The following is a 23,451-nucleotide window of genomic DNA, read 5'->3' as shown; positions in this document are numbered from 1 at the left end:
GAATATTTTGCTTTCTAAAATTCTTTGACCAGTCTCAGTAGAGTTACTTTAGTTGTTTCAATGACCAAATTTATCAGCCAATAGGTAATTCTGTTATCCTTTAGACAGTTGACCTAATTAACAGTCAGTCTGGTCAGCCATATAGCCACAGACTTAATATCTCTTGGCTATATGTTTTCATTTCTAAACCCATTGCCTTACATGGTAATGAACTCCTACTAGAATTCTTTATAGAGTAATGTGTACCTCTCTTTTTAAATAATTTCCTTTGGGAACTAAAATTTGATTTGGAAAGTGAATGAATAAATAGGCATTTACCAGGTACCTAGAAAACATCTACCTTGTGCTCATTCCACCTCGAATATCATGGAGTGCTGTCTTCCTCCAGGAGGAAGAGCTCAGAGGCCAGGGAGCTGTGGGGGCGTTTCAAGACCCTTTCATGAAGGTCTGTGAGGACAAGCCATTTCCAGGATAATGCTAACACATTACTTGCCTCTTTTAGTCTCATTCTTTAGTGAATGTACAGTGGGTTTTTCCAGAGGCTGCCTGACATGATGATGTTATTCTTACAGCCAGTGGAATCCGTGATTATGAAGTCGTGTATTTTTAAAAGTTTTTCAGTTTCCTTTCTAATTCAGTAAGTATCAAAGCATTAATCCCATAAGTAAAATTTTAAAGGTTTTCATCAATTTTGGGGTATAAATCAAAAAATAACATTTTCTTATTTAGAAGACTTAAATTAGACTGCATACTCCACTTAGCATTCCTAGTAAAAGACAAGCTGTCTCTGTAAAGCTGAATCATCCAGCATGGTGGTCAGTATGCACAGGAGAAATTTTATATTTAAATTAATGAAATTAAATAAGATTTGAAATTCTGTTTCTGTGCTTTTTTTACTAGCCACGTTTTAAAGACAAGTGACTACTATACTGGGCAGTGCAGATATGGAAAATCACCACCACAGCAGAAAGTTGTCTTTCATAGTGCTGTGCTAGGTTGTGCCGAAGGTTGTGTAAATATGGAGGAGAAGGCAGAAGATGCAGCTGAAGACAGTTTTTAAAGGTCTGCTTGTCTAAAACTAATAAAGCTTGATAGTTATGCCTAGTCATTTAACAGAAAAAAGACACAGAGTTGGATTTCAGAAATATGTATAGGTAGTTGGGTTGGGGTAGGTTTCAGGTTGAAGCAGGGACGTGTTAAGAGGATTTATATTTCAGGTAAAAAAAAAAAAGTGATTAATCAATTTATGGAATACACCAAAACAGTACTTAGACATTGATACAATAGTTACCAAAAAATACTGGAAATTAAATAAGGATTTAACTTAAGAAGACAGAAAAGAGAAATTGAATGAGTTTACAGAAAGAAGAAATGAGAAAATAATGCGGAAAAAAATGGAATAGAGGATATAGATTTGGTTTCCACTTGGGCATGTGGTGGAAGCACAGAAATCCTCATACACAATCCTTATACAAGAAAAGGCTTCAGTTCAGTCCCTCAGTCTGTCTGACTCTTTGAGACCCTGTGGACTGCAGCACACCAGGCCTGCCTGTCCATCACCAGCTCCCAGACCTTGCTCAAACTCATGTCCATTGAGTCAGTGATGCCATCCAACCATCTCATCCTCATCGTCCCCTTCTTCTTCTGCCTTCAGTCTTTCCCAGCATCAGGGTCTTTTCCCACGAGTCTGTTCTTCACATCATGTGGCCAAAGTATTGGAGTTTCAACTTCAGCATCAGTCCTTCCAGCGAATATTCAGGACTGATTTCCTTTAGGGTTGACTGGTTGGATCTCCTTGCATTCCAAGGGACTCTCAAGAGTCTTCTCCAACACCACAGTTCAAAAGCATCAATTCTTCTGTGCTCAGCTTTCTTTATAGTCCAACTCTGACATCCATACATGATTACTGGGAAAGCCATAGCTTTGAATAGACGGACCTTTGTGGGTAAAGTAATGTCTCTGCTTTTTAATATGCTGTCTAGATTTGTCATAGCTTTTCTTCCAAGGAGCAAGCGTCTTTTAATTTCATGGCTGCAGTCACTATCTGCAGTGATTTTGGAGCACAAGAAAATAAAGCCTCTCACTGTTTCCAGTGCTTCCCCATCTCTTTGCCATGAAGTGATGGGACCGGATGCCATGATCTTAGTTTTCTGAATGTTGAGTTTTAAGCCAACTTTTTCACTGTCCTCTTTCACTTTCATCAAGAGGCTCTTTAGTTCTTCACTTTCTGCCATAAGGGTGGTGTCATCTGCGTATCTGAGGTTATTGATATTTCACCTGACAATCTTGATTCCAGCTTGTGTTTCATCCAGCCTGGCATTTGCATGATGTACTCTGCATATAAGTTAAATAAGCAGGGTGACAATACTCTTTTCCCGATTTGGAACCAGTCTGTTGTTCCATGTCCAGTTCTGTTGTTTCTTGACCTGCCAGCAACCCTTCTTTGAGGCATTAAAGAACTGAGGTCGTTGGGCAAACTGCTGATCCCAGAATTGGGCGTGGATAATGGAAACTCTGAAAGACTAAAGACATTGCTAGAATTCAGAAACACTGTAGCAGAAATGAAGAATTAACTCATTGATAGACTAAAGGTGGATAGGTCAGAAACTCAGGTCTGCATAAAGAAAGGAAGAATGCTGGAGAAGGAATAGATGAAGATAAAATCCTTTGTTTTTCTTATTCTTAATGGTAAAGAACCCTCCTTTCAGTGCTGGAGTCTTAAGAGATGTGAGTTCAATCTCTGGGTCAGGAAGATCTCCTGGAGAAGGGCATGGCAACCTTCTCCAGTATTCTTGCCTGGAGAATCCATGGACAGAGGAGCTTGGTGGTCTGTGGTCCATAGGATTGCAATGAGTCAGACACAACTGAAGTGACTAACATACACAGTTGATCTTACAGATTAACATTTGGGTGATAGCATATTAATTAGTGAATGAATGAAAACAATGTTACAGGAGAGAGGAACTAGAAATACTCTGTTGTAAGGTATTCATACCACCCTAGAGTTACAGTGTTATTTGAAAGTGAACTCAGATTAATTGTGAAATATATATTATGAACTCAAGGGCAATCACTGAAAGCAGTTTAAACATGAAGTATAATTGATACGCCAGAAGAGAAGAAGAATGGGATCCTATAAAATACTTAGTTAAAGCTAGAAAAGGCAGGAAAAGAGTGGAATACAAAGAATAAATGCAACAAACAGAAAACAGTAACAAACATGGTAAATAGTAATCCAAGTATGTCAATAATAACTTTGTTACTAAGTGATCTAAGTACACCAGATAGAAGGTGGAGACTGTCAGAGTGGGTAAGAAGCAGAACCCACTTATATTGTCTATTTGAGAAATCCACTTGAAATAGAAAGACACAGATGTAGAAGGATACAGTGTGGACACTAATCCAGAAGCATGAGTAACTATTATTAATTTCACGTAGAGCAGACTTCAGAGCAAGGAAAATTATCAGAGAAAAGAGCATTGCATAATTGTAAAGGGGTCAGTTATTTAAGAAGATACAATAATACTTAATGTGTACATGCCCAACAACAAAATATGAAAAAACATGTGAGACAAGAACCAGTAAAACCGGAATAAATGGACAAAGACTTTAACATCTCTGTATTGATAATTGACAGATCCAGAGGCAGAAAGTCAGTAAGGGCATCAATCAGCTGGATTTAATTGACATCCAACAATAACAGAATACACGTTCTCATGCTGGATACCTCAAGATAGACTATATTCTGGGCCTTAAAATAACTCCTAACACTGAAAGTGGAAGAAATCAAAGTATACTCTCAGACCACAATGGAACTAAACTGGAAATCAGTAATAGAAAGGTAACTGGGAAATTCCCACATACTTTGAGGTTAAACTGCACACTGCTAAATAACATTTGGGTCAAAGAAGAATTCTAAGAAGTTTTAAAATATTTTGAAGAGAAAATGAAAATACAGAGGATCAAAATTTGTGGGATGTAACAAAAGCATTGCTTAGAGGAAGACGTACAGCATTGAATGGTATAGTTGAAAAGCTTCAAGAAGCATTAATAAACCAGGAAAAGTAGGGAAAGTAAATTAAAAGAGGAAAATAAATAAAAGGAGAAATAATGAAATTGAAAACAAAGCAATAGAGAAAATCAAGCCTAAATCCTGTTTAAAAAATCATTAAAACTGATACTCTAGGCAGGTTAAGAAAAAATAGAAAACACACAAGTTACTAATGTCAGAAATGAAAAAATTAACATTACTACTAATCCCATAGACAATAAAAGAATATTATGGGGATATTACAAACAACTCTGTGAATACAAATACAAAAACCTAGATGAAAATGACCCATTCCTTGAAAGATACAATCTGCCAAAACTCACCCAAGAAGAAAGAAGCCATCTAAATAGGCCTATGTCTATTAAAAACACTGAAACAATAATAGCCTTCCAAAGCACCAGGCCCAGATAGGTTCACTGCTGAGTCTATCAGACATTTATGGAAGAAGTTGTACCTGTGTCCTGTATTCTCTTTGTGCAGATAAAAGCAGAGGGGCTACTTCCTAATTTATTCTGTGTGGCAAGCATTAACCTAATACAAAAACTAAACAAAGATATTACAAGAAAGGAAATCTACAGACTCGTATCTCTCATGAACATAGGTGCAGAATTCCTCAAGAAAATATTAGCAAATCAAATCCAAAAACAGAAGCTGTTACACAACACAACCAAGTGGGATTTATTCCAGGTATACAAAGCTGGGTTAACAGTGGAAAATCAGTTAATGTCATCTATCCTATCAACAGGCTAAAGAAAAAAAAGGCCTGTCAATAGATGCAGAGAAAGCATTTCACAAAATCCAGTACCCATTTATGACAAGAATTCTTGGCAGTCTAGGAGTAGGGGAGAACATCCTCAATTTGATGAAGAATATGAAAAAAATTAGTTAATATTTGGTGGTGAGACTTCCCACTAAGATCAACAACGTGGTAAAAATGTCCCATCATCATTACTTTTCAACATCATACTGAAAGTCTTAGCTAATGCAATAGGCTAAGTAAAGGAAATTAAAAGTATACATGTTTGGAGTGATGTGATTGTTTATGTAGAAAGCCCTAAAGAAGCAAGAAAAAATCGAAAACTCATAAGTGATTATAGCAAGGTTGTGAAATATAAGGTTAATATTAAAAAAGCCACTTGCATACCAGCAATAAACAATTGGAATTTGAAATTAGAAACAAAGATCATTAAACTATAATTTAAAAGGATACATGCACCCCTATGTTCATAGCAGCACCTTAACTAAGGACCAAAGTTAACTCCATCAGTAGGGTACAGACTTATGTGAAGTCCCCACTAAAATGCATGGTCTGCATCTAGTCATGAGGAAATATCAGAAAACCCAGGCTGAAGACAATCTACAAAATAACTGGCCTGTATCCTTTAAAGTCCTAAAAGAAATCAGTCCTGAATATTCATTGGAAGAACTGATGTTGAAGCTCAAACTCCAATACTTTGGCCATCTAATGCGAAAAACTGACTCAGTGGAAAAGACTCCCATGCTGGGAAAGATTAAAGGCAGGAAGAGAAGGGGCCGACAGAGGATGAGTTGGTTGGATGGCATCACTGACTCGATGGTCGTGAGTTTGAGCAAGCTCCGGGAGTTGGTGATGGACAGGCAAGCCTGGTATACTGCAGTCCATGGGGTTGCAGAGAGTCGGACACAACTGAGTGACTGAATTGACTGATCCTTTAAAATGGCCAGTTTCATGAAATGCAGAAGCTGGGAAACTGGTCCAAATCTACAAGGGCAAAGAAAATCTAATAAATACGTGTACCCATGATCCTGGATTGAATCACAGACTAGAAAGACAGAATAACTGCAAAGGAAGTTACTGGGACATTTGGCACCATTTGAACTTGCAGTTTGAATTAGATGATGGTAGTATATCATTGGATTTCCTGGGTGGCACTAGTGGTAAAGAATCCACCTGTCAATGCAGGTAGGTGTAAGAGATATAGGTTTGTTTGCTGGAAGAGCCCTTGGAGGAGGATGGAGGGTACATCAACCCACTCCAGTATTCCTGCCTGGAGTATCCCATGGACAGAGGAGCCTGGCAGGCTGCAGTCCATAGGGTCGCAGAGTCAGAAACAGCTGAAGCGACTTAGCACACACACACAAAGGCTATCATTGTTACATTTCCCAATTTTGAGAATTCACATTATGTAGGAGAATATCTTTGTTTATAGGAAATATGTTGAAATATTTAGGTATAGAAAAATATGGTAGCTGCAGTTTATTTTCACATGATTAGGGGAAGAACTTATTTAAAGAAAGCAGTGGGGTCAAATATAAATGGTGAGTTTGTGTAAAAGTTATACCAGAGTTCTCTGTACTATCCTTGCAGATTATTTTCTGTAAACTTGAAATTACATCCGAAAACTTAAGAAGGAGAAATATATAAAGCAAAGTGTTTGATGTGTGGAGAACCAGTGTGCTCATTAATGAGCCCTTTAGTTTTGTTCAGTAATGTAAATTCAAGTCATTCAGTCACTAGTTTTCAATCGAGGAGTTTAAGAGTGACCAGAAACTGGGTTTTTGTCTTAAAGTACTTTGAATTTAGGTGAGGAGAGAAGAGCAGTACACACACAATCTGAACAAAAAATAATAAAGTCATTGTGTTTGGTATGTGATATGGTCTAGAACAACTGTTGGCAAATATTTTCTGTAAAGGGCCAGATAGCAAATATTTCTAGCTTTCTAGGCCATTATGGTCTCCGTCACAACTGCTCAGCCCTGCTTTACAATATAGAAGAAGCCATAGATGACACACACAGAAATGACGCCTCGCTGTTCCAGTGAAACGTTATTACAAGGAGAATGCAGGCTGCATCTGGCCTGAGGGCTGGTCTGTATTTGCCCTGACTCTCAAATGTTAACAGGATGGGGTTTCTTAGGAGCAGTTACATAACAGTGTGGTTAGTGGTGAAGATGTGGGCCCTGGAGGTGCTCACACCTGGTTCACACCCAGTCATTGCCACTTACAAGTTAAACTGGGAGAGCTTTACACCTTTGCTTTCTTGTTTGTGAAATGGGAATAACGAGAGCCTCCTCCATAGAACGTGTGGAAGTTGGTGAGTGTAGTCATACCCTGACTGCTGCCTTCTGGCCGCTTTCCTGGCTCCTCTCTCTTTCTCTAGATGGCACCTTCCCAGCAGCCAGGATGATCCCTCATCCACTCTTACTCCTCAAGCCCATGCTTCCCTGTCAGACTTAAAACCACTCCTGCAAAGCCCTCATCCTGGTGGGTCCCTTGGCTGGTGCTGTATGTGTCTTGCTGGCACCACCCTTATGCACAGTGCAGGGCCTTTGAGTTAGTTTTTCCCTGTCTTGGAGGCTCTCGCCTTACTATTCAGATTTCCCATTAATAGATCTCTTCCCTGGCTTCAAAATTAAGTAGCCATTCAGTCTTTTTATCTGATTTCCATTCCTATCCCATTTGATGGTCTCTTGTCTGTCTTTGGCTTGGCGCTTTAGAAAGTGACCTATGTGACAGATAGTACCTTGTCCACCTGATTCTCCACACCCAGTCCTGAGGCCACTATCTTACAAAACAGGCATTAAAAAAGATGGGTGGAGTTAATGTAATGGGTTAATATACAAAGATTACCTAATATAAGGACTGCTGCATAACTGATGTTTAAACTGTTAGCTAAAATCATTACTGTACATATCAGGTGTACATACTTCCCTTAACAGACATGGAAATGAATTTTGAAGCTGGAAAATGTGACCCATGAAAAAACATTTGAAGATCAAGGACTAAGAAAAAAAACACAGAGATTTACATCCAGTATCTGATTATATAGATTCTAGGGTAATAAAATGAATAGTTAAAAGTCTGCAAATGAATTTGAATGCCTTTTTCCTGGAGCTTTCAAACTGTCAGGCTTATATTTACTTTCCTTCCTTCCCCACTCTTGCATTTGTGACAGTGTCTGTAGGAAGATAGACTCTGTCACAGGAACAGAAACAAGGCAGAGAAGCTTGGGGCCTTGGGGCTGTCTTCAAACAATGGAGTGATTGAGCTCCCGCTTTATTTCAGACGTCCATACAGAAGCTGTCCAGGCTGCGCTCGCTAAACACAAAGAAAGGAAGATGGCAGTGCCTATGCCTTCCAAACGCAGGTCCTTGGTTGTGCAGACTTCGATGGATGCCTACACACCCCCAGGTGAGCAGCAGGCCTTGTTGGCTTCAGAGAGGTTGAGCATGCCTTAGAATTAGGTTTGTGCCAGCAACTGCAGTCTCTTTAGCTTTCAAAATCATGATGCTATAATTCAGGCTTTTGAGAACCAGCAGTCCAGAAGCAGTGTATATGCTCTAAATTAAACTCGAAAGGAAAATTAGCATGATTATGTATGCATTATAATGTCTATATAAATATGCATTTTAAGATTTTAGACTCATAAATATGATACAGACTTTTGTTAAAGTCCTATAAAATTGAATTCTTCACACAGCAAGAGAAGTTGGATTTCTTCTCTGCTTAGACTGGTGTATGCATATTCTCAAGTCTTCAAACTATCAGTAGGTTGTAATGTTCTGTTAAGAAATTGAATTAATTGAAAAATTTAGGCAGTTACTTCCCTGGTAGCTTAGTTGGTAAAGAATCTGCATGCAATGCAGGAGACCCTGGTTCGAGCCCTGGGTTGGGAGGATCCCCTGTAGAAGGGAAAGGCTACCCACTCCAGTATTCTGGCCTGGAGAATTCCATGGATTGTCTCGTCTATGGGGTCGCAAAGAGTTGGACACGACTGAGTGACTTTCACTTTCAGGCAGTTATTTAAATCTGGTGACATCAGTTTTTGCTGTAAAGTGCAGATAGTATTTTTGGGTATCACAGTTGCTTGCTTTGCCATTGAGTTACTAAAGCTGCCAAGGGCAGCATATCAGTGAAAGACGTAGCTCTGTGCCAATAATACTTTGTCATGAATGAAAATAGGCAGAGAGTTTGGTCCACAGGTCTGTCTACCCCTCATATATATGGTTGAAGGTAATACCCCATTTATATTTCTGCTTTTGTTTAATCTTGAATTTTATGTAACTACCTAATTTCTCTACTTAACTCTGTGCAAATAATTATAATCTATATCATGTGGCACTAGAGGTAAAGAACCCGCCTGCCAATGAAGGAGACACAAGAGACATGGGTTCAATCCCTGTGTTGGGAAGATCTCCTGGAGGAGGGCATGGCAACCTACTCCAGTGTTCTTGTGGCGAATCCCATGAACAGAGGAGCCTGAAGGGCTACAGCCCATAGGGTTGCAAAGAGTCGGTCACGGCTGAAGCGACTTAGCACGCACATACGCACGCACATGTTATTATCTTCAAAACCGAAGTGAAGCACAAAATTAAATGTCCAGGTATCTGTTAGAAACACAAAGGATTGAGCCTAATTTACTTGATTTTGCATGTATGTATGTATGTATGTGTGTGTGTGTTTCTTGTTCCAGCATTATTCATGGTGTGGTTGCCACTCTCTTTTCTGCAGACCTAAGTTACCTGGCACACCCCTTTGTTCACAAGAGAAATTTAGGTGGAATAAGAATAGTTGAATATATAAAGCACCTTTTGGAGTCTTGTAAAGTTTAGTCCTGAGTGTCTGCAAGCAGTGAGGGTAATAGAAGCACGTACTTCAGCTTAGGGATGTGATCAGGTATGTCCGGTACTAATTCAGACCACTCTTCAACTTCTCATGCCTTCAAAAATGAAAGTTCTGAACTTTGTAAGACAAAATTTAAATATAAAACTTAGTTATTTTGTGTTTTCTTAAAAGATAATACAAGAAATGTTCTTTATCTCAAGAATAGAATTTTCTAATAGGAAAGGGAGTCCTTTTTGCTGATTTCCTTACATTCCTTCATTTCTTAATTCTGAGCCATAACATGTAATTTGAACTGTTTTTAAATCAGCACGGGATTCACTGATGGCTCAGATGGCTAAGAATCTGCCTACAATGCAGGAGACCCGAGTTCAGTCCCTGTGTCGGGAAGATCTCCTGGAGAAGGGAATGGCAACTCACTGCAGTATTCATTCTTGCCTGGAGAATTCATAAACAAAGGATCCTGGTGGGCTACAGTCCATGGGGTTGCAAAGAGTCAGATACAACCATAATTAGTATACTTAATCCTATTTGTTTAGTTTGTGGTTATAATTTGCCAAAATATAAATGTGAAAATTTTAATTTTGTATGTGTATAACAAACAGAACGGATTTACATGGATAACAAACCCACTTCAAATATATTTTAACCAGATCTTTGAAACTAGACAATATTCAGGGAGTTGGACATTTTTCTGAGCCACTTTTTATGGGAAATACTGAGTCTGAAGTACAAGGTGTGTGTGATTTATTTGTGCGTGCGCTTTTCTTTATGTTGACTCCATCCTCTGGGGTGTTACTGTGTCATTCATGATGAAAGACAGAACTTCCAGGAGAACAAATCCTGTACAAGTGTCTTTGCAAAATATAAAATAACATTATTGGAAATGTCATTTTTGGTGCATTTAATTGTTTGGTTAGCATTTTCAGGTATACTGTATAATACATCTTGTAAGCTGTCATTTAGAGTCTTGAGATAGTTTTGTACAATCATAAATGCCAACACTATCATTATAAAATTTTTTATTTACAACCTGCCACACTCACACACAACTTAAAATAGCATATGGCTCAGAGAAATACTTTGAATAAAGAAGGGCTACAGAGCATCACACTTTGAACACTTTAAAGCTTAGTGTCTTAGAAAATACCACCATGGCCTTCTTGCTTGGTGTCTGAGTGCACAGAAAAACATCTGGTTATCCCCAGCATCTTGAGTGGAGGACAGGTGAGGATGTCTTAGAGTTTGGAATGTCAAGAAGACTCTGGCATATATATGTAAGGTAAGGTGCTCTGGATGAAGACCTCGCTGTACTGAAAAATAATTTGTCACCTGAAAAGCTTGTGACTTTTCAAGAGTGTTCGAAGGTCATTTACCAGTTAGTGTGTGGGGGTGGGTCTGTGTTTGGAGAGGGCCTGGGCCTGGGAGTGCTGCTTGCCCCAGTCGCAGCTAACTGCCTCTGTCCCACAGATACCTCCTCTGGCTCAGAAGACGAAGGCTCGGTCCAGGGCGACTCACAGGGGACTCCCACGTCCAGCCAGGGCAGCATCAACATGGAGCACTGGATCAGCCAGGCCATCCATGGCTCCACCACCTCCACGACCTCGTCGTCTTCCACCCAGAGTGGGGGCAGCGGCGCTGCCCACAGGCTGGCTGACGTCCTGGCGCAGACACACATAGGTGAGTGCCTCGCAGCAGCCGGCTGCGCTGTTCTCCCTGTCCGTGCATCTGAGTGGCTGCTGAGTGTCCCTACCCTTTTTAGTTTGCATTTTCCCTGTCTGTGCATCGTGGCCTCAGAACCCACTCGAGGGACAGGTCAGACCTGTTTCCGCTCCTGGGCTGCTTTGCTGCATTGGCTTTACTGTTCTGTGAAACCCTTGGTTTTTACTATTTTTTACATCCTAGACGTCTTCTAGAACTATAATTTAGAAGTTTTCTGTTCGTAGAGGAATGCATTCTTGCTCATTAGGGAAACATGCAGCCATATCTGGTTACACATTTTCTTCTCCTCATGCTATAATGCACTCCTAAGTAACATTTTAATCATGACTAATAAGCATGACTGGGCACTTGAGAGTGAGTTTGCCCTTACTTTGAAAAGGGGAGGCTTTCAAAAGGGGAGGCTTTCATCATTATAGCAGTTTTCTGCTGTAGGCATTCAGATTTCTGGGGTGGTTCCCAGAATGTATGTTAGGTTATGAGAAGTGGGATCCTTTGTATTTAAAAAAGCACAGAGTTAGGAAGCATTGGCAAGGTGTTTGAAAACTGTAAAAAAGGAGATTAAGTAAGAGTTGTTAGAGGGAAAGAGTGTATTGAATGAGCACTGGGGCTTCGTGAACCTGGAGTACCTGACGGTGTCTGTCGCTGCCTCTACCCTCGCCTGACACTCACTGTGCCACATTCATCTGGTGTATGAGCTCCAGATCTATTCTTATCCATTTCCAGCTGTAGGATTGAGATTTTTAAATACTTAAATAATATTAATATTCATAAAAATAAATCACTTGCTTTGAACTTGGTGCCAAGATGGTTCAGTATGTTCTCCATTCAAATGATGTGGAACAGGGTCAGCCACGTCCAGGGACACCAGTGCAGTGGCTGAGCACTGAGCACAAGGCAGGTGCATGTCCTCCTCCCACATCTAGCCTCATATCCAAAAAATTCCCATTTAGAAAATAGGCTAGTGAAATGAATGAATTCGATACTCTGCCACCTTCTCAGATTCACATTCACACAGTATTTTTTTCTAGATTACTGTCTCCATGACAGTCAGAGGAGTTCCATACTGACTTCTAGGAATTGGCCCCAGTGGCGCTTGCTCAGTGTGCAGCTGAGGTTAAAAGCCGCAGCCTTTCCAGAATCAGCAGTGAGGCCGATTGTCTCCCAGCGGGACACAGGGAGGGCTGGCTTCCTCAGCAGTCACTGTTGGCCTGCTCTAGTTTGTTAGTGGAAAGAAGAGGAATGATCTGTCCTTCCTTTGCCACCTTTCCATTGCGAATAAAAAGGGGAAAATAGGAAAATTCTTCACAGTTTTTAAAGTAATGCTCACATGCAAAGTGGCATTATTAAATTTGAGTTTAAAACATTTTTGGTAGCATATGTTGGTTACTGTGTACTGAGAAACTCTATTTGAAATCAGAGAAACTGTGACAATTACATATTTTTGGACACTAAAATTCTTCCCAAGTGTTTAGGAACCTGAGACAGTCCCTCGGCGCTGTCAGCGAGCTGCATCCAGCAGCCACATGCACAGGTGGGGCATGAAGCTCCTTCCGCCTCTGCCCCTCACTCTGACCTTGGGAATGTGTGTTTCCTGATTCAGTTCACTTTTAAGGAAATATCTTCAATCTTACCAAGAGAAATACATAATTTTGGACATATTACTCCCTGCATTTGTTTCTCACTTTATGAAGTTACACACGGAACATTGGAGGAAATTATAGCACAGATAATTTAACCTACCCAGACTATAAAAGGTTGCATTACTCATGTGTGTTAAGCCTCAGTGTAACTAAAAGAGAGCTTCTGTGTATGTGACATTTCACTAATTTCTAATTTGGCACAAAGATAAGCTCCTAGAATATCTAGGAATTTTCTATAAATGCAAAACAAATTTTGTTGAAAAAAAGCAGTGGCAAAATAAGAAGAAAAGGAGAATTAATATTTTTTTTATCCCTGTGACAAAAGCCAAAGAAGTGAAAATTCAGAATTGACAGTATTGGACCTTTTGTTGAGGCCATCAAAAGCCTGCAAAATAAGAAAGTATTATGTGTACGTGTGTGTTTTAAGGAATGTAGGGTCAAATAAACCACCACTTTGCACCTTGGGTGCAGAGAGTAATGCACCTCTTGAGGTGAGGCACTTGGATAGAGTCTGTGGAAATGTCTCTCACTCAGTGGGCAGAGGGAAAATGAGTGGTTAGAGACCACCAAGTGACAGACAAGTGAGTGGTACTTCTGCAGTGTTGTCTTAGAAGGAAGTCCTGCGTCCTTGTACGTCCATCCTGATGCACAGGGGCGCCACTCACCACCTGTCAGACTGGCTTAGTGGATGACGTGGTCCCCTTCCAGGGAGTCTTTCTTCCTGTGGCTCTGCTGGATGGTATTCACACTTGAGCACTGACAGTGAGGGCTCGAGGCACCCTGTCACAAGATGCTAATGCCTGAGGTGTGCACATTTGTGACTCAGGAAGATGGACGCACTATGCAATGGCCTCTGCAACCTAGACAGAACATGGCCTCCACATTGTCAAGAGAGAAAACCAGAGCGTGTTTACAGAACCTTCATGCATGCCGTGTTCCTGAGACAATTGGCAAAGGATTAGTACCTCTAAAATACTCTATCAAAAGTCAAGGGGCATAATTTAGAGTAACCAGAAGAATTAAAGCAACACTTGAAACTTCAAGAAGCATATTTATAAAAAGGCACTGGAGTAAAATATTACAGGAATTAGCTACATGGAAATAGAGAAAGTGAGGAGAAACTATTAATACATTTCTATATTAAGAAATAAGAACAAAGCAGAATAGATAACGTTGTACATTCAGCATCAAAATTTGTATAGTCAGGAAATGAAAGAGACTTCTTCATGAGCTACAGATGTATAGGTAAGGTGTGTGTCATCTTTGTGACTGATGCATTTGAAATGTTGTCTCATGTATGTTTCATCTGCATGTGTTGGGGTATATTGTCCTTAGCCAGATATTCATAGAAGTAATTGCATTTCCAGAGTATCATAGAGTTTATCAGCATGAATTCTGCTGTTTGTATCAGCAAGGAAATTCTCATCAGGTTTCCTGCATCGATCCTGCTAAGCAAGTAGACGTGCCTCCATGTGCTTGATGCATAATTAGCCTGGAGCCTGGCATTTGTTCAGGATCTAGATTCTGGTTTTCTTAGGGAATTTGCTCAGAGGGCTGAATGTAATAAATAACCATAATTTATTTATGTATAATCATCCATAGTATCACTTCTTTCATAATCTCTTTACTGATACTTTTCTGACATTTACAATCTTAAAATACTAACTACACACCAAGGATGGTGGTATTAGGAAAGCCTGCACCACTGGGGCTGGGGTCTCTCTGCAACACTCTTGCCTCCCTTCCTGGCCAGGGTGTCCCCAGCAGCTGGAGTTTCCTGATTCAGAGGCAATGTCCGCCAGTTTTTCCAGGAAAGGGCCAGAGAGTGGGTGTCAGGCTTTGTGGGCCATACAGTCCCTGCTGCCGTTCCTCAGTGCCCTGGCTCAAGAGCAACAGACCGTGCGTGAACAGCAGGCATGGCTGCTCACCAGCAAGACTTCATTTATAAACACAGCTGACAGGCCGCCCCGTGAGCCATAGTTTGCCAGCTCCTGTTGTAGAGAATTTTAAACCATGCTATTGAAAAAGTAAGCAGGAAAAGAAAATTTGCATTAGGTAACACAAGGCCTGTGAGACTCTTCCATCAATTACTGCGTGTTTCTGTGGCTCTGTGGGTGATTCTATACTAAAAGAAGCCTGGCTTGAGAGGTATATCTCTTTGGCCAACATGACTGTGGGAATTTTTAGTTAGGTCCTAGGTTTGGCTTCTAATCCTGCATTTTCTTCATCAGTTCATAATAAAGCTGAGATCTACAGATACTGAAATTAAGGGAATGTCACCATGGATCTTAGTCTCTGTCTCCTTGTCGAACATCTCTAACCACTGATCCCTTTCCAGCTCAGATGTTTCCCTGTCTTTCTCCATTCATGTTTTTTTTTTTTTTTTGCTGTGATTCCTTTTCTGGGAAAGGAAGCTCCTTCTTTCCAAGGCTCATCTTCTTGTCCTCATTCTGGATCCTGGCTCCTCCCACATCTGCTGACTCAACTCTTTCCTCTGTTGTGGCTTCACTTCTCTCCTCTGGGAAACAGAGCTCTGGTTGCGATGACTACTTTTTCTCTCCTCACCCGCTGGCACCACACCCTGGTTCTCCTTCCCCTCTGCCCTTGCCTCTCCTCTGGTGGCTCCTCTCCACATCCTGTCTCTTTGTGTTCTTGCCCATGTCATCCACTCCCACAGTCTTTAAGGCTACCTGCTCTTTCATGACTTTCAAATCCTTACTTCCTTCTCCCATCCACATTTCAGAGTGCCTCTTGACCCTACCCCTCAGCCCGGCCTGTGTCCTGAGATCAAGCTGTCTAACGAGGTCCTGCTGTCCTCAGACCAGCAGAACCCTTGTTCTGGGCATTCGACTGCCACGTGTCATGCAGGCCTCCTTCTGCTCCATCACTACTCCCGGGATCCTGGCTCCAGGCACCACACCTTTAGTCTCATTATCGTAGCCCTTCTGGCCTCTGTCTGTCCTGTTCATGCTGTCCTTGTTGCCCTGTTGATGTTGTCAGGGTACAGGTCTGCTCCTGCTGCTTTTCTCCAAAAATGCTTTGGGGCTTTTGCAGCTTGAAACTGATTTTATTTATTTGAATTTTATACTTAGATTCAAAGTCATGGCTTTTGGCCCATAATTATCCTAACCCTTTATCCAGGACATGCTTCATGCTGCAGGAGTACCTGGGGCCTGCTGCTCACACCTTGGTGCATAGAGCAGAGCGACATCTGTTCAGTTCAGCTCAGTCGTGTCCAACTCTTTGCGACCCCATGGACTGCAGCACGCCAGGCTTCCTTGTCCATCACCAACTCCCGGAGCTTCCTCAGACTTGTGCCCGTTGAGTTGGTGATGCCATCCAACCATCTCATCCTCTGCCATCTCCTTCTCCTAGTGCCTTCAATATTTACCAGCATCAGGGTATTTTCCAGTGAGTCAGTTCTTTGCATCAGGTGGCCAAAGTATTGGAATTTCAGCTTCAGCATTAGTCTGTCCAATGAATATTCAGGACTGATTTCCTTTAGGATTGACTGGTTGGATCTCCTTGCAGTTCAGGGGACTCAAGCGTCTTCTCCAACACCACAGTTCAGAAGTGTCAATTCTTTGGCACTCAGCTTTCTTTATAGCCCAACTCTCACATCCATACATGACCACTGGAAAAACCATAGCTTTGACTAGACGGACCTTTGTTGGCAAAGTAATGTCTCTGCCTTTTAATATGCTGTCTTTTCCCAAAGTTGAAATACGTATGACTCAGGAAGTAGTAACAGTCATTTACGCTTTATGCGCTTGAGTTTCACAGATTTCTTTCCTGGAACTCATGAGAGGAAAGGATCCCCACACATGGGGAGAAATGGCAGAAGCAGAGCCTGTGGGCTTGAGCACGAGGATGGCGGTGTCACCATGTTGCTGAATGTGTGGGTGCAGTGTTGCTTGTGCCCTCAGCCTCAGTGAGGAGCAAGTGTCAGCACTGCAGCTCCACTGATGAGAACGCCGAGGCCTAGGGAGGGGATGTGGTGCCCATGGCACCAGCTAGTAAGAGGTCGTCAGGAGCCAGACCCCCATCTGTCGGGTGTGGAAGCACCTACTCGTGACGCCCAAGGCTGGCTTCCCCTTGGCTTTTTTGTTCCAGCTTGGACCTGCTGGTTAAAAACACACAGAAATACAGTTAAACTTAGCATAAATGATAAAATTCCAGTGTCCTCATCACAGCTCTCTGCATCTGTGGTCCTGCAGGTCTGTGGTGGTTGGAGCCCTTTGGCAGGAAGTTAAGTTTGTGGATGTAAAAGTCGAGAAGCTATTGTCAGGAGTTAAAGGTTTCTCTTCTGACTGCTATATTTAAAATGGATAACCCAACAAGGACCTACCGTACAACACATGGAACTCTGCTCAATGTTATGTGGCAGCCTGGATGGGAGGGGAGTTTGGGGGAGACTGGATACATGTACACATATGGCTGAGCCTTCCCTGTTCACTTGAAAGTATCACAGCATTGTTTGTTAATCAGCTATATCCCAATACAAAACAAAAAGTTAAAGATTTCTGTTCTGATATTAGACTATCCTGAGATTTGTCTAACAGTAGCTGTCAAATTTTTATGGGATATTTGTGGCATAAATGTGGGAAGAAGGCCGTTCCAGGTCTGAGAACCTTTGTAATCCTGCTAAAGTCAATTTCTTAGAGCTTTGGCTAAGAGAAATATTTGAATATTGAACCCTTTCTAACCATCTCCAGGTTTAGTCTACAAATCTGAAAAGCAACTGTGAATTGCCATTAGCAGTGTTTCACACACGCTCTCATTGGTAACCAGGGCATGCTGTTCTGTCCCCGAGTGATTATTAAAGAGTAAGGAGATAAATCTTCACTTACATTGTCATGTGTCACTATGACACATGGGTGACACACCAGTAGAACCCTCCTTTTGGGACTTCTGTCAAACTGGGGAGGTGGATGTTTCGGGGGAAACCAAGGAGGAAGGCCTGCTCTTCTGGTGACCTGCACGTGGAAGACAGGTTGGTACAGTGGGCAGCCAAGCAGCATCTCCAGCGAGAAGCTGGATGCTCTGATTGCTTCCCTCAGCGTCATTGCAGGCGCCTTTCACCGGGTAATATTACCTCCACGTTTCCATTGAGGAACCCGGTTTTCTGCTTCCATGTGGAGGGCACAGCCATGTTGTCTTAGGAAGCCAGGGCAGCTGGGTGGACGGGTGGTCTGAGGGCCTACATCACTTCCTGCTCAGTGACAGAAGAGGTCGTATTGACCAGGGGAGACTTGAGAGGGCCCTGTTGACAGATGGAAGGCTGGGTTCCTTAACACGGCTCTCCTTACTTGTCATCAGTTAGTGGACAATGAGTACTTAGCTTTCTACACATGAAGAACAGATTTCCCCTTTTTCTTCTCTTATTTTAGAAGTTATTTGGGCACTAAAAATAACAGGCTGAAAGTAGCTTCTCTGACCACTGGACCCCTGAGGTCCCTAGTCAGAATTAAGGAAAGTTGCTTTTTAGCAATGTGAGGAACAGAAGCATGTTATCTCCAGTCATTAAGTGCTCTGGTGTACTCATTCTTGTGTTCATTCATTCTTTGAACTATCATGCCAATGTTTGCTGAGTGCAAGCGATGTGAGCTGGGTGTTGGGCAACTTCAGCATCTGAGTAGGACACAAGAGCCGGACTGAGCTGGACACCTGCAAGAGTGGAGATAGGGAAGGGGGTGGTTCAAGGACGCGTGGAATCCATGGTGGAGCTGAGCAGGAAGGTCAGCTAGTACCCTGAAATGGTCATGGCTAAAACAGCCGTCCACAGGGTTGGATGGTTGGCAAGAGTAACAGACTAACATCCCGAATGGGAGGGGATGCAGTGAGTGAGATGGACTTCTGGTACTGGTGGCGCCAAGACAGCAGATACTGTCCTGGAAGAAGGCCAAACACACTCCCCTCCCATCTTTCCCTAGTGCCTTGATTCCAGGGTCTTCAGGAACCCATGGCAGCTGCTGGGAACAGAAGCCATACCAGGGTGGATGGAACAGGTCCCACCTGTCAGGGAACAGGTGCAAAGCTGTCACAGTAGCTCTGGGGCAGTCACAAAGGAGGTGACACCTGATAGGGGGCTGGAAAGATGGCTGCCATTTTTCTGTTGATTTTAAGAGTTTTGGGAAATTGAACTCAGGAACGGTGGGTCATCTGGCTCAGAAGATGCAAACCTGCTCTGATGAGAATCCTTGGTCTTCAGCTCCTGGTGCATTTGGACCTGATAGGTCTCAAGCCTGGGGCTGATGTGCACTTTAGACCTTTGAACCTGCACCTTCAGCCACACTCTGTTTTATCTTACCCATCAAGTGTTTCTTGAGCATCTTTTATATACAAAGGTCTTTTAAACACTACCAAAAAATAGGTATTGAACTCAGAGTTAAATACCTGGAGGCCTGATCTTTATCCAGATGAATCAGGGCACTGTGTGTCACTGCAGTGGCAGAATGTTCTTGGCTTCATAACAGCAGCCAGCTGCTGGGTTTATGATCCTGCAGTGACAGCATATGTGGGGAGTTTGCAGGGGAGGGGGAGGGGCTGGCATATAAATAAATTTGGAAAGCACGTTGAAGTCACGCAGCTGTCACTGCTCCTATGTCTTAATCACCAGATGTATTGGAATGGTTCCTTTTCCTACCTTCAAAGTGGCCGCTCAGCACAAAGACTTGTTGGCCATCACAGTGATGTGGCTACCATGTAACAAGAACAAGTAAATCTGAGTGAGATGGAAATGCAGTAAGCTTAACGTTTTAGCTGCTTTTGTCTTATGTGGCTGATTTGAAATGTTATGCATCATATGTTGGCATCTATTGTAGTTTTATTTGAAATATGAGGCCCCTGTGAGTTAACTACTCAGCCATGGAGAACTAGATTATATTGAAACATGAAATAAGGTCTGTTTGGCAAAAGCACATGCGGGAAAAATGAAGAGAATGAATGAATGAATGTAGTGTCTGAAATATTAAGGAGGTCATTTAAATGGTCCTCAGCAGTCTGACAAAGCATCCCACTCCCACCCTCCTCTCTCTAACAGGTGAGCTTTTTCTGGGCTGTGATCTAAGAAATTTCCCTTAAGGGTGTATGTCAGGTGGCTCAAGCAGCCATAACAAAGCACTTGAAACACAACTTAAACAACTTTCATTCCGTGGTTTGCAATCCTGGAGGCTGGAAGTCTGAGATCACAGTGTCAGCAGTTTCTTCTGAGTCCTCTGCTGGGCATGTAGACAGCTGTCTTCTCTGTGGGTGTCTGTGACCTCATCTTTTCTCACAAGGACACCAGTTAGATTGAATTAGGGCCCTTCCTGGTGGCTTCATTTATGCCTTAATTATCTTTTTAAAGATCACTGTCTCAGACTTCCCTTGTGGTCCAGTGATTAAGAATCCACCTGCGAATGCAGGGTACATGGATTCAATCCCTGGTCTGGGAAGATTCCACATGCCACAGAGCAACTAAGCCCTTGCACCACAACTACTAAAGCCCGTGTGCCCTTCCCCACGGTCCACAACAAGAGAAGCCACTGCAGCAAGAAGCCCACACACCACAACTGGAGAGTAGCCCTTGCTTCCCACAACTAGAGAAAGCCTGTAGGCAGCAATGAAAACCAGTACAACCGTGAATAAATTTATTTTAAAAAGACCACTGTCTCCAAACAGTCACCTTCTGAGGACCTGGGGACTAGACTCCAACGTGTGAATTTTGAGAGGACATAGTTCAGTACATAACAGCCTGGGCACTTCTGGAACAGGGAGATGAGAATTGGGGAGCTGGGCTCTCTACTGATGGCCTGTGCTTAGGGGCTGATGCCAGCTGTTATTTCTCAGTGATCTGCAGGCTCAGACTGTGGAAGAGTAGTTGTTGGTACCATGAGCTGCCCGTGTGTTCCTCTCCTGGCACGTCTGTCTGCATGTCTGGTAACACCAGTGCTTGTGTCCCTTTATCTGTGTGATTCCCACTGTCACTCAGAGGTAGGCACTGTCATTATCACCTCCTTTTACAGGATGAGGGATGGAGGCATAGGAAAGTCGATAACCGGTCCCAGGTGATGAGCTCTGAGACGTGGACCTGAGGACTAGTCAGGTGACTCCTGGTGGCCCAGCACTCAGCTCCCATGTACATTTTCCAGGCGCTGATTAGTGTGCCTGGGCTCAAGGGGCTCCAGAGGCCCAAGCACCTGCATTGGTTGGACTGTTGGTACATTTGAAGCTTACCTAGGAGTTCAGGTTAATATTTCTCGGCCTCAAGTCTCACTTGGTGTAATATCTCTTAATGTATACATGTTCACTGCCACAGAAGTCAGTCTCTTCACTTCAGGCAGATTCGGGTCTTGCCAATCTACCTACTTGTTAAAATTACCTGCAACCTCAGGACCATACCCATGACTGAGGTGGTTTCCAGACATTTGCACAACAGCTAAAATTTGAGTCCCCTGGCATACAGGTTCCCAGCAAAATCAACTGGAACATGCCCTGGCTTCTTGTTTAGCACAGTCTGTAAAAAATGTTCTTTCTGTGATCTCTTTGGTGTTCTGTTTTCCCTTGTTCTTGTGCTTTTCATTAGTGAGTTCACAGTTTAAACTGGCCTTCATTTGTAGTGCCAAGGTAGACAGTGGCCACAGGAGAAAGGCTTTCCAGCACCTGTTCCCCTTTAACAGCACAAAATACTACGCTTTTGTCATGTGGAATTACAGAATCTTGACAAACTAGTTAAATCTTACTAGTTTCTGTGTCGTAAGGCTTAACAAATCAAAATTAATAGTATAATACCCATTACTAGAACTTACTATGTATAAAATGACATCACAAGTCTCATTTGACATACTCAAAATATTTATTTATGGTTGGTTGTGCCTAGGTCTTTGCTGCGTGTGGGCTTTCTCCAGTTGCTGAGAACAGGAGCTACTCTCTAACTGTTGTCTGTGGGCTTCTCATTGTGGTGGCTTCTCTTGTTGAGCTCAGGCTCTAGGCTCATAGGTTTCAGTAGTTTCAGCATGCAGGCTCAGTCGTTGTGGCACACAGGCTTAGTTCCTGAACCAAGGATTGAACCCATGTTCCCTGCCTTGGCAGATGGGTTCTTATCCACTGTACCACCAGGGAAGTCATATGTCTTACTTAATAAATGCAAAATTGTGCTTTCTCCATTTAACCATTTAAGTTCTTAGGTTTTATCATCAAGTAATGTGTGGAGGGCCCACTGCATGTCTCATGTGCAGAACGCAGTCCCATACAATAAATGTAAACAATTGTTTTTTGAATGACTGGACTGTTCAATACTGTTCATGCTAAAACAGATACTAAAATAGCCACTATTTTTTAGATGTTCACTTTCTATCACGAATTATTCTAAGAATTTCACATTTGTTGTTTAGTCACTGTCATGTCTAACTCTTTGAGACCCCATGGACTGCAGCACACAGGTTTCCCTATCCTTCATCTCCCGGAGCTTGCTCAGACTCAGGTGTGTTGAGTCGTGATACCATCCAACCATCTTGTCCTCTGTTGTCCTTGTCTCCTACTGACTTCAGTCTTTCCCAGCATCAGGATCTTTTCAAATGAGTGAGTTCTTCACATCAGGTGGCCAAAGAATTGGAGCTTCAGCATCAGTCCTTCCAGTGAATATTCAGGGTTGATTTCCTTTAGGATTGACTGGCTTGGTCTCCTTGCAGTCCAAGGGCCTCTCAAGTCTTCTCCAATACCACAGTTCAAAAGCATCAATTCTTTGACACTCAAATATCTTTATGGTCCAACTCTCACATCCGTACATGACTACTGGAAAAAACATAGGTTTGACTATATGGACCTTTGTCGGCAAAGAAATATCTTTGTTTTTTAATACTCTGTCTAGGTTTGTCATAGCCTTTCTTCAAAGGGGGCTTCCCTGATAGCTCTTTACCCTGATAGTTGGTAAAGAATCCACCTGCAATGTAGGAGACCCTGGTTCAATTCCTGGGTTGGGAAGATCCGCTGGAGAAAGGAAAGGCTACCCACTCCAGTATTCTTGGGCTTCCCCTGTGGCTCAGATGGTAAAGAATCTGCCTGCAATGTGGGAGACCTGGGTTTGATCCCTGGGTTGGGAAGATCCCCTGGAGGAGGGAAAGGCTGCCCACTCCAGTATTCTGGGCTGGAGAATTCCATGGACTGTCTAGTTCGTGGGGTCTCAAAGAGTCAGACTCTGAGCGACTTTCACTTTTTTCACTTTTCTTCCAAGGAGCAAGTGTCTTTTACTTTCATGGATGCAGTCAGCATCTGCAATGATTTTGGAGCCCAAGAAAATAAAGATTGTCACTGTTCCCAGTTATTCCCCAGCTATTTGCCATAAAGTGATGGAACCAGATGCCATGATCTTAGTTTTTTGAATGTTGAGTTTTAAGCCAACTTTTTCACTCTCCTCTTTCACTTTCATCAAGACGCCCTTTAGTTCTTCTTCACTT

At 42.3% G+C, this 23,451-nt stretch overlaps 1 protein-coding gene across 10 annotated transcripts in view; it reads left to right on the top strand.

Annotated features, from left to right (window-relative positions):
• The window catches only part of DIP2C (disco interacting protein 2 homolog C), a 310,254-nt gene that overhangs the window by 165,878 nt on the left and 120,925 nt on the right, over nt 1-23,451 (top strand). For 9 of the 10 annotated variants that reach the window (XM_044927925.1, XM_025264059.2, XM_025264062.2 and 6 more), the window contains 2 exons: nt 8,097-8,222; nt 11,124-11,333. In XM_044927925.1, the coding sequence (XP_044783860.1) occupies nt 8,097-8,222; nt 11,124-11,333 (336 nt within the window). Of the gene's footprint in view, nt 1-908; nt 1,063-8,096; nt 8,223-11,123; nt 11,334-23,451 lie in introns of those variants that run through there. The other variant, XM_025264065.2, reaches the window with a different exon arrangement.

This window comes from Bubalus bubalis, chromosome 14, assembly GCF_019923935.1.
Source record: "Bubalus bubalis isolate 160015118507 breed Murrah chromosome 14, NDDB_SH_1, whole genome shotgun sequence".
Lineage (NCBI taxonomy): Eukaryota > Metazoa > Chordata > Mammalia > Artiodactyla > Bovidae > Bubalus > Bubalus bubalis.
Note: the sequence above shows the minus strand (reverse complement) of the source record. Positions and strands in the feature narration are given on the sequence as shown.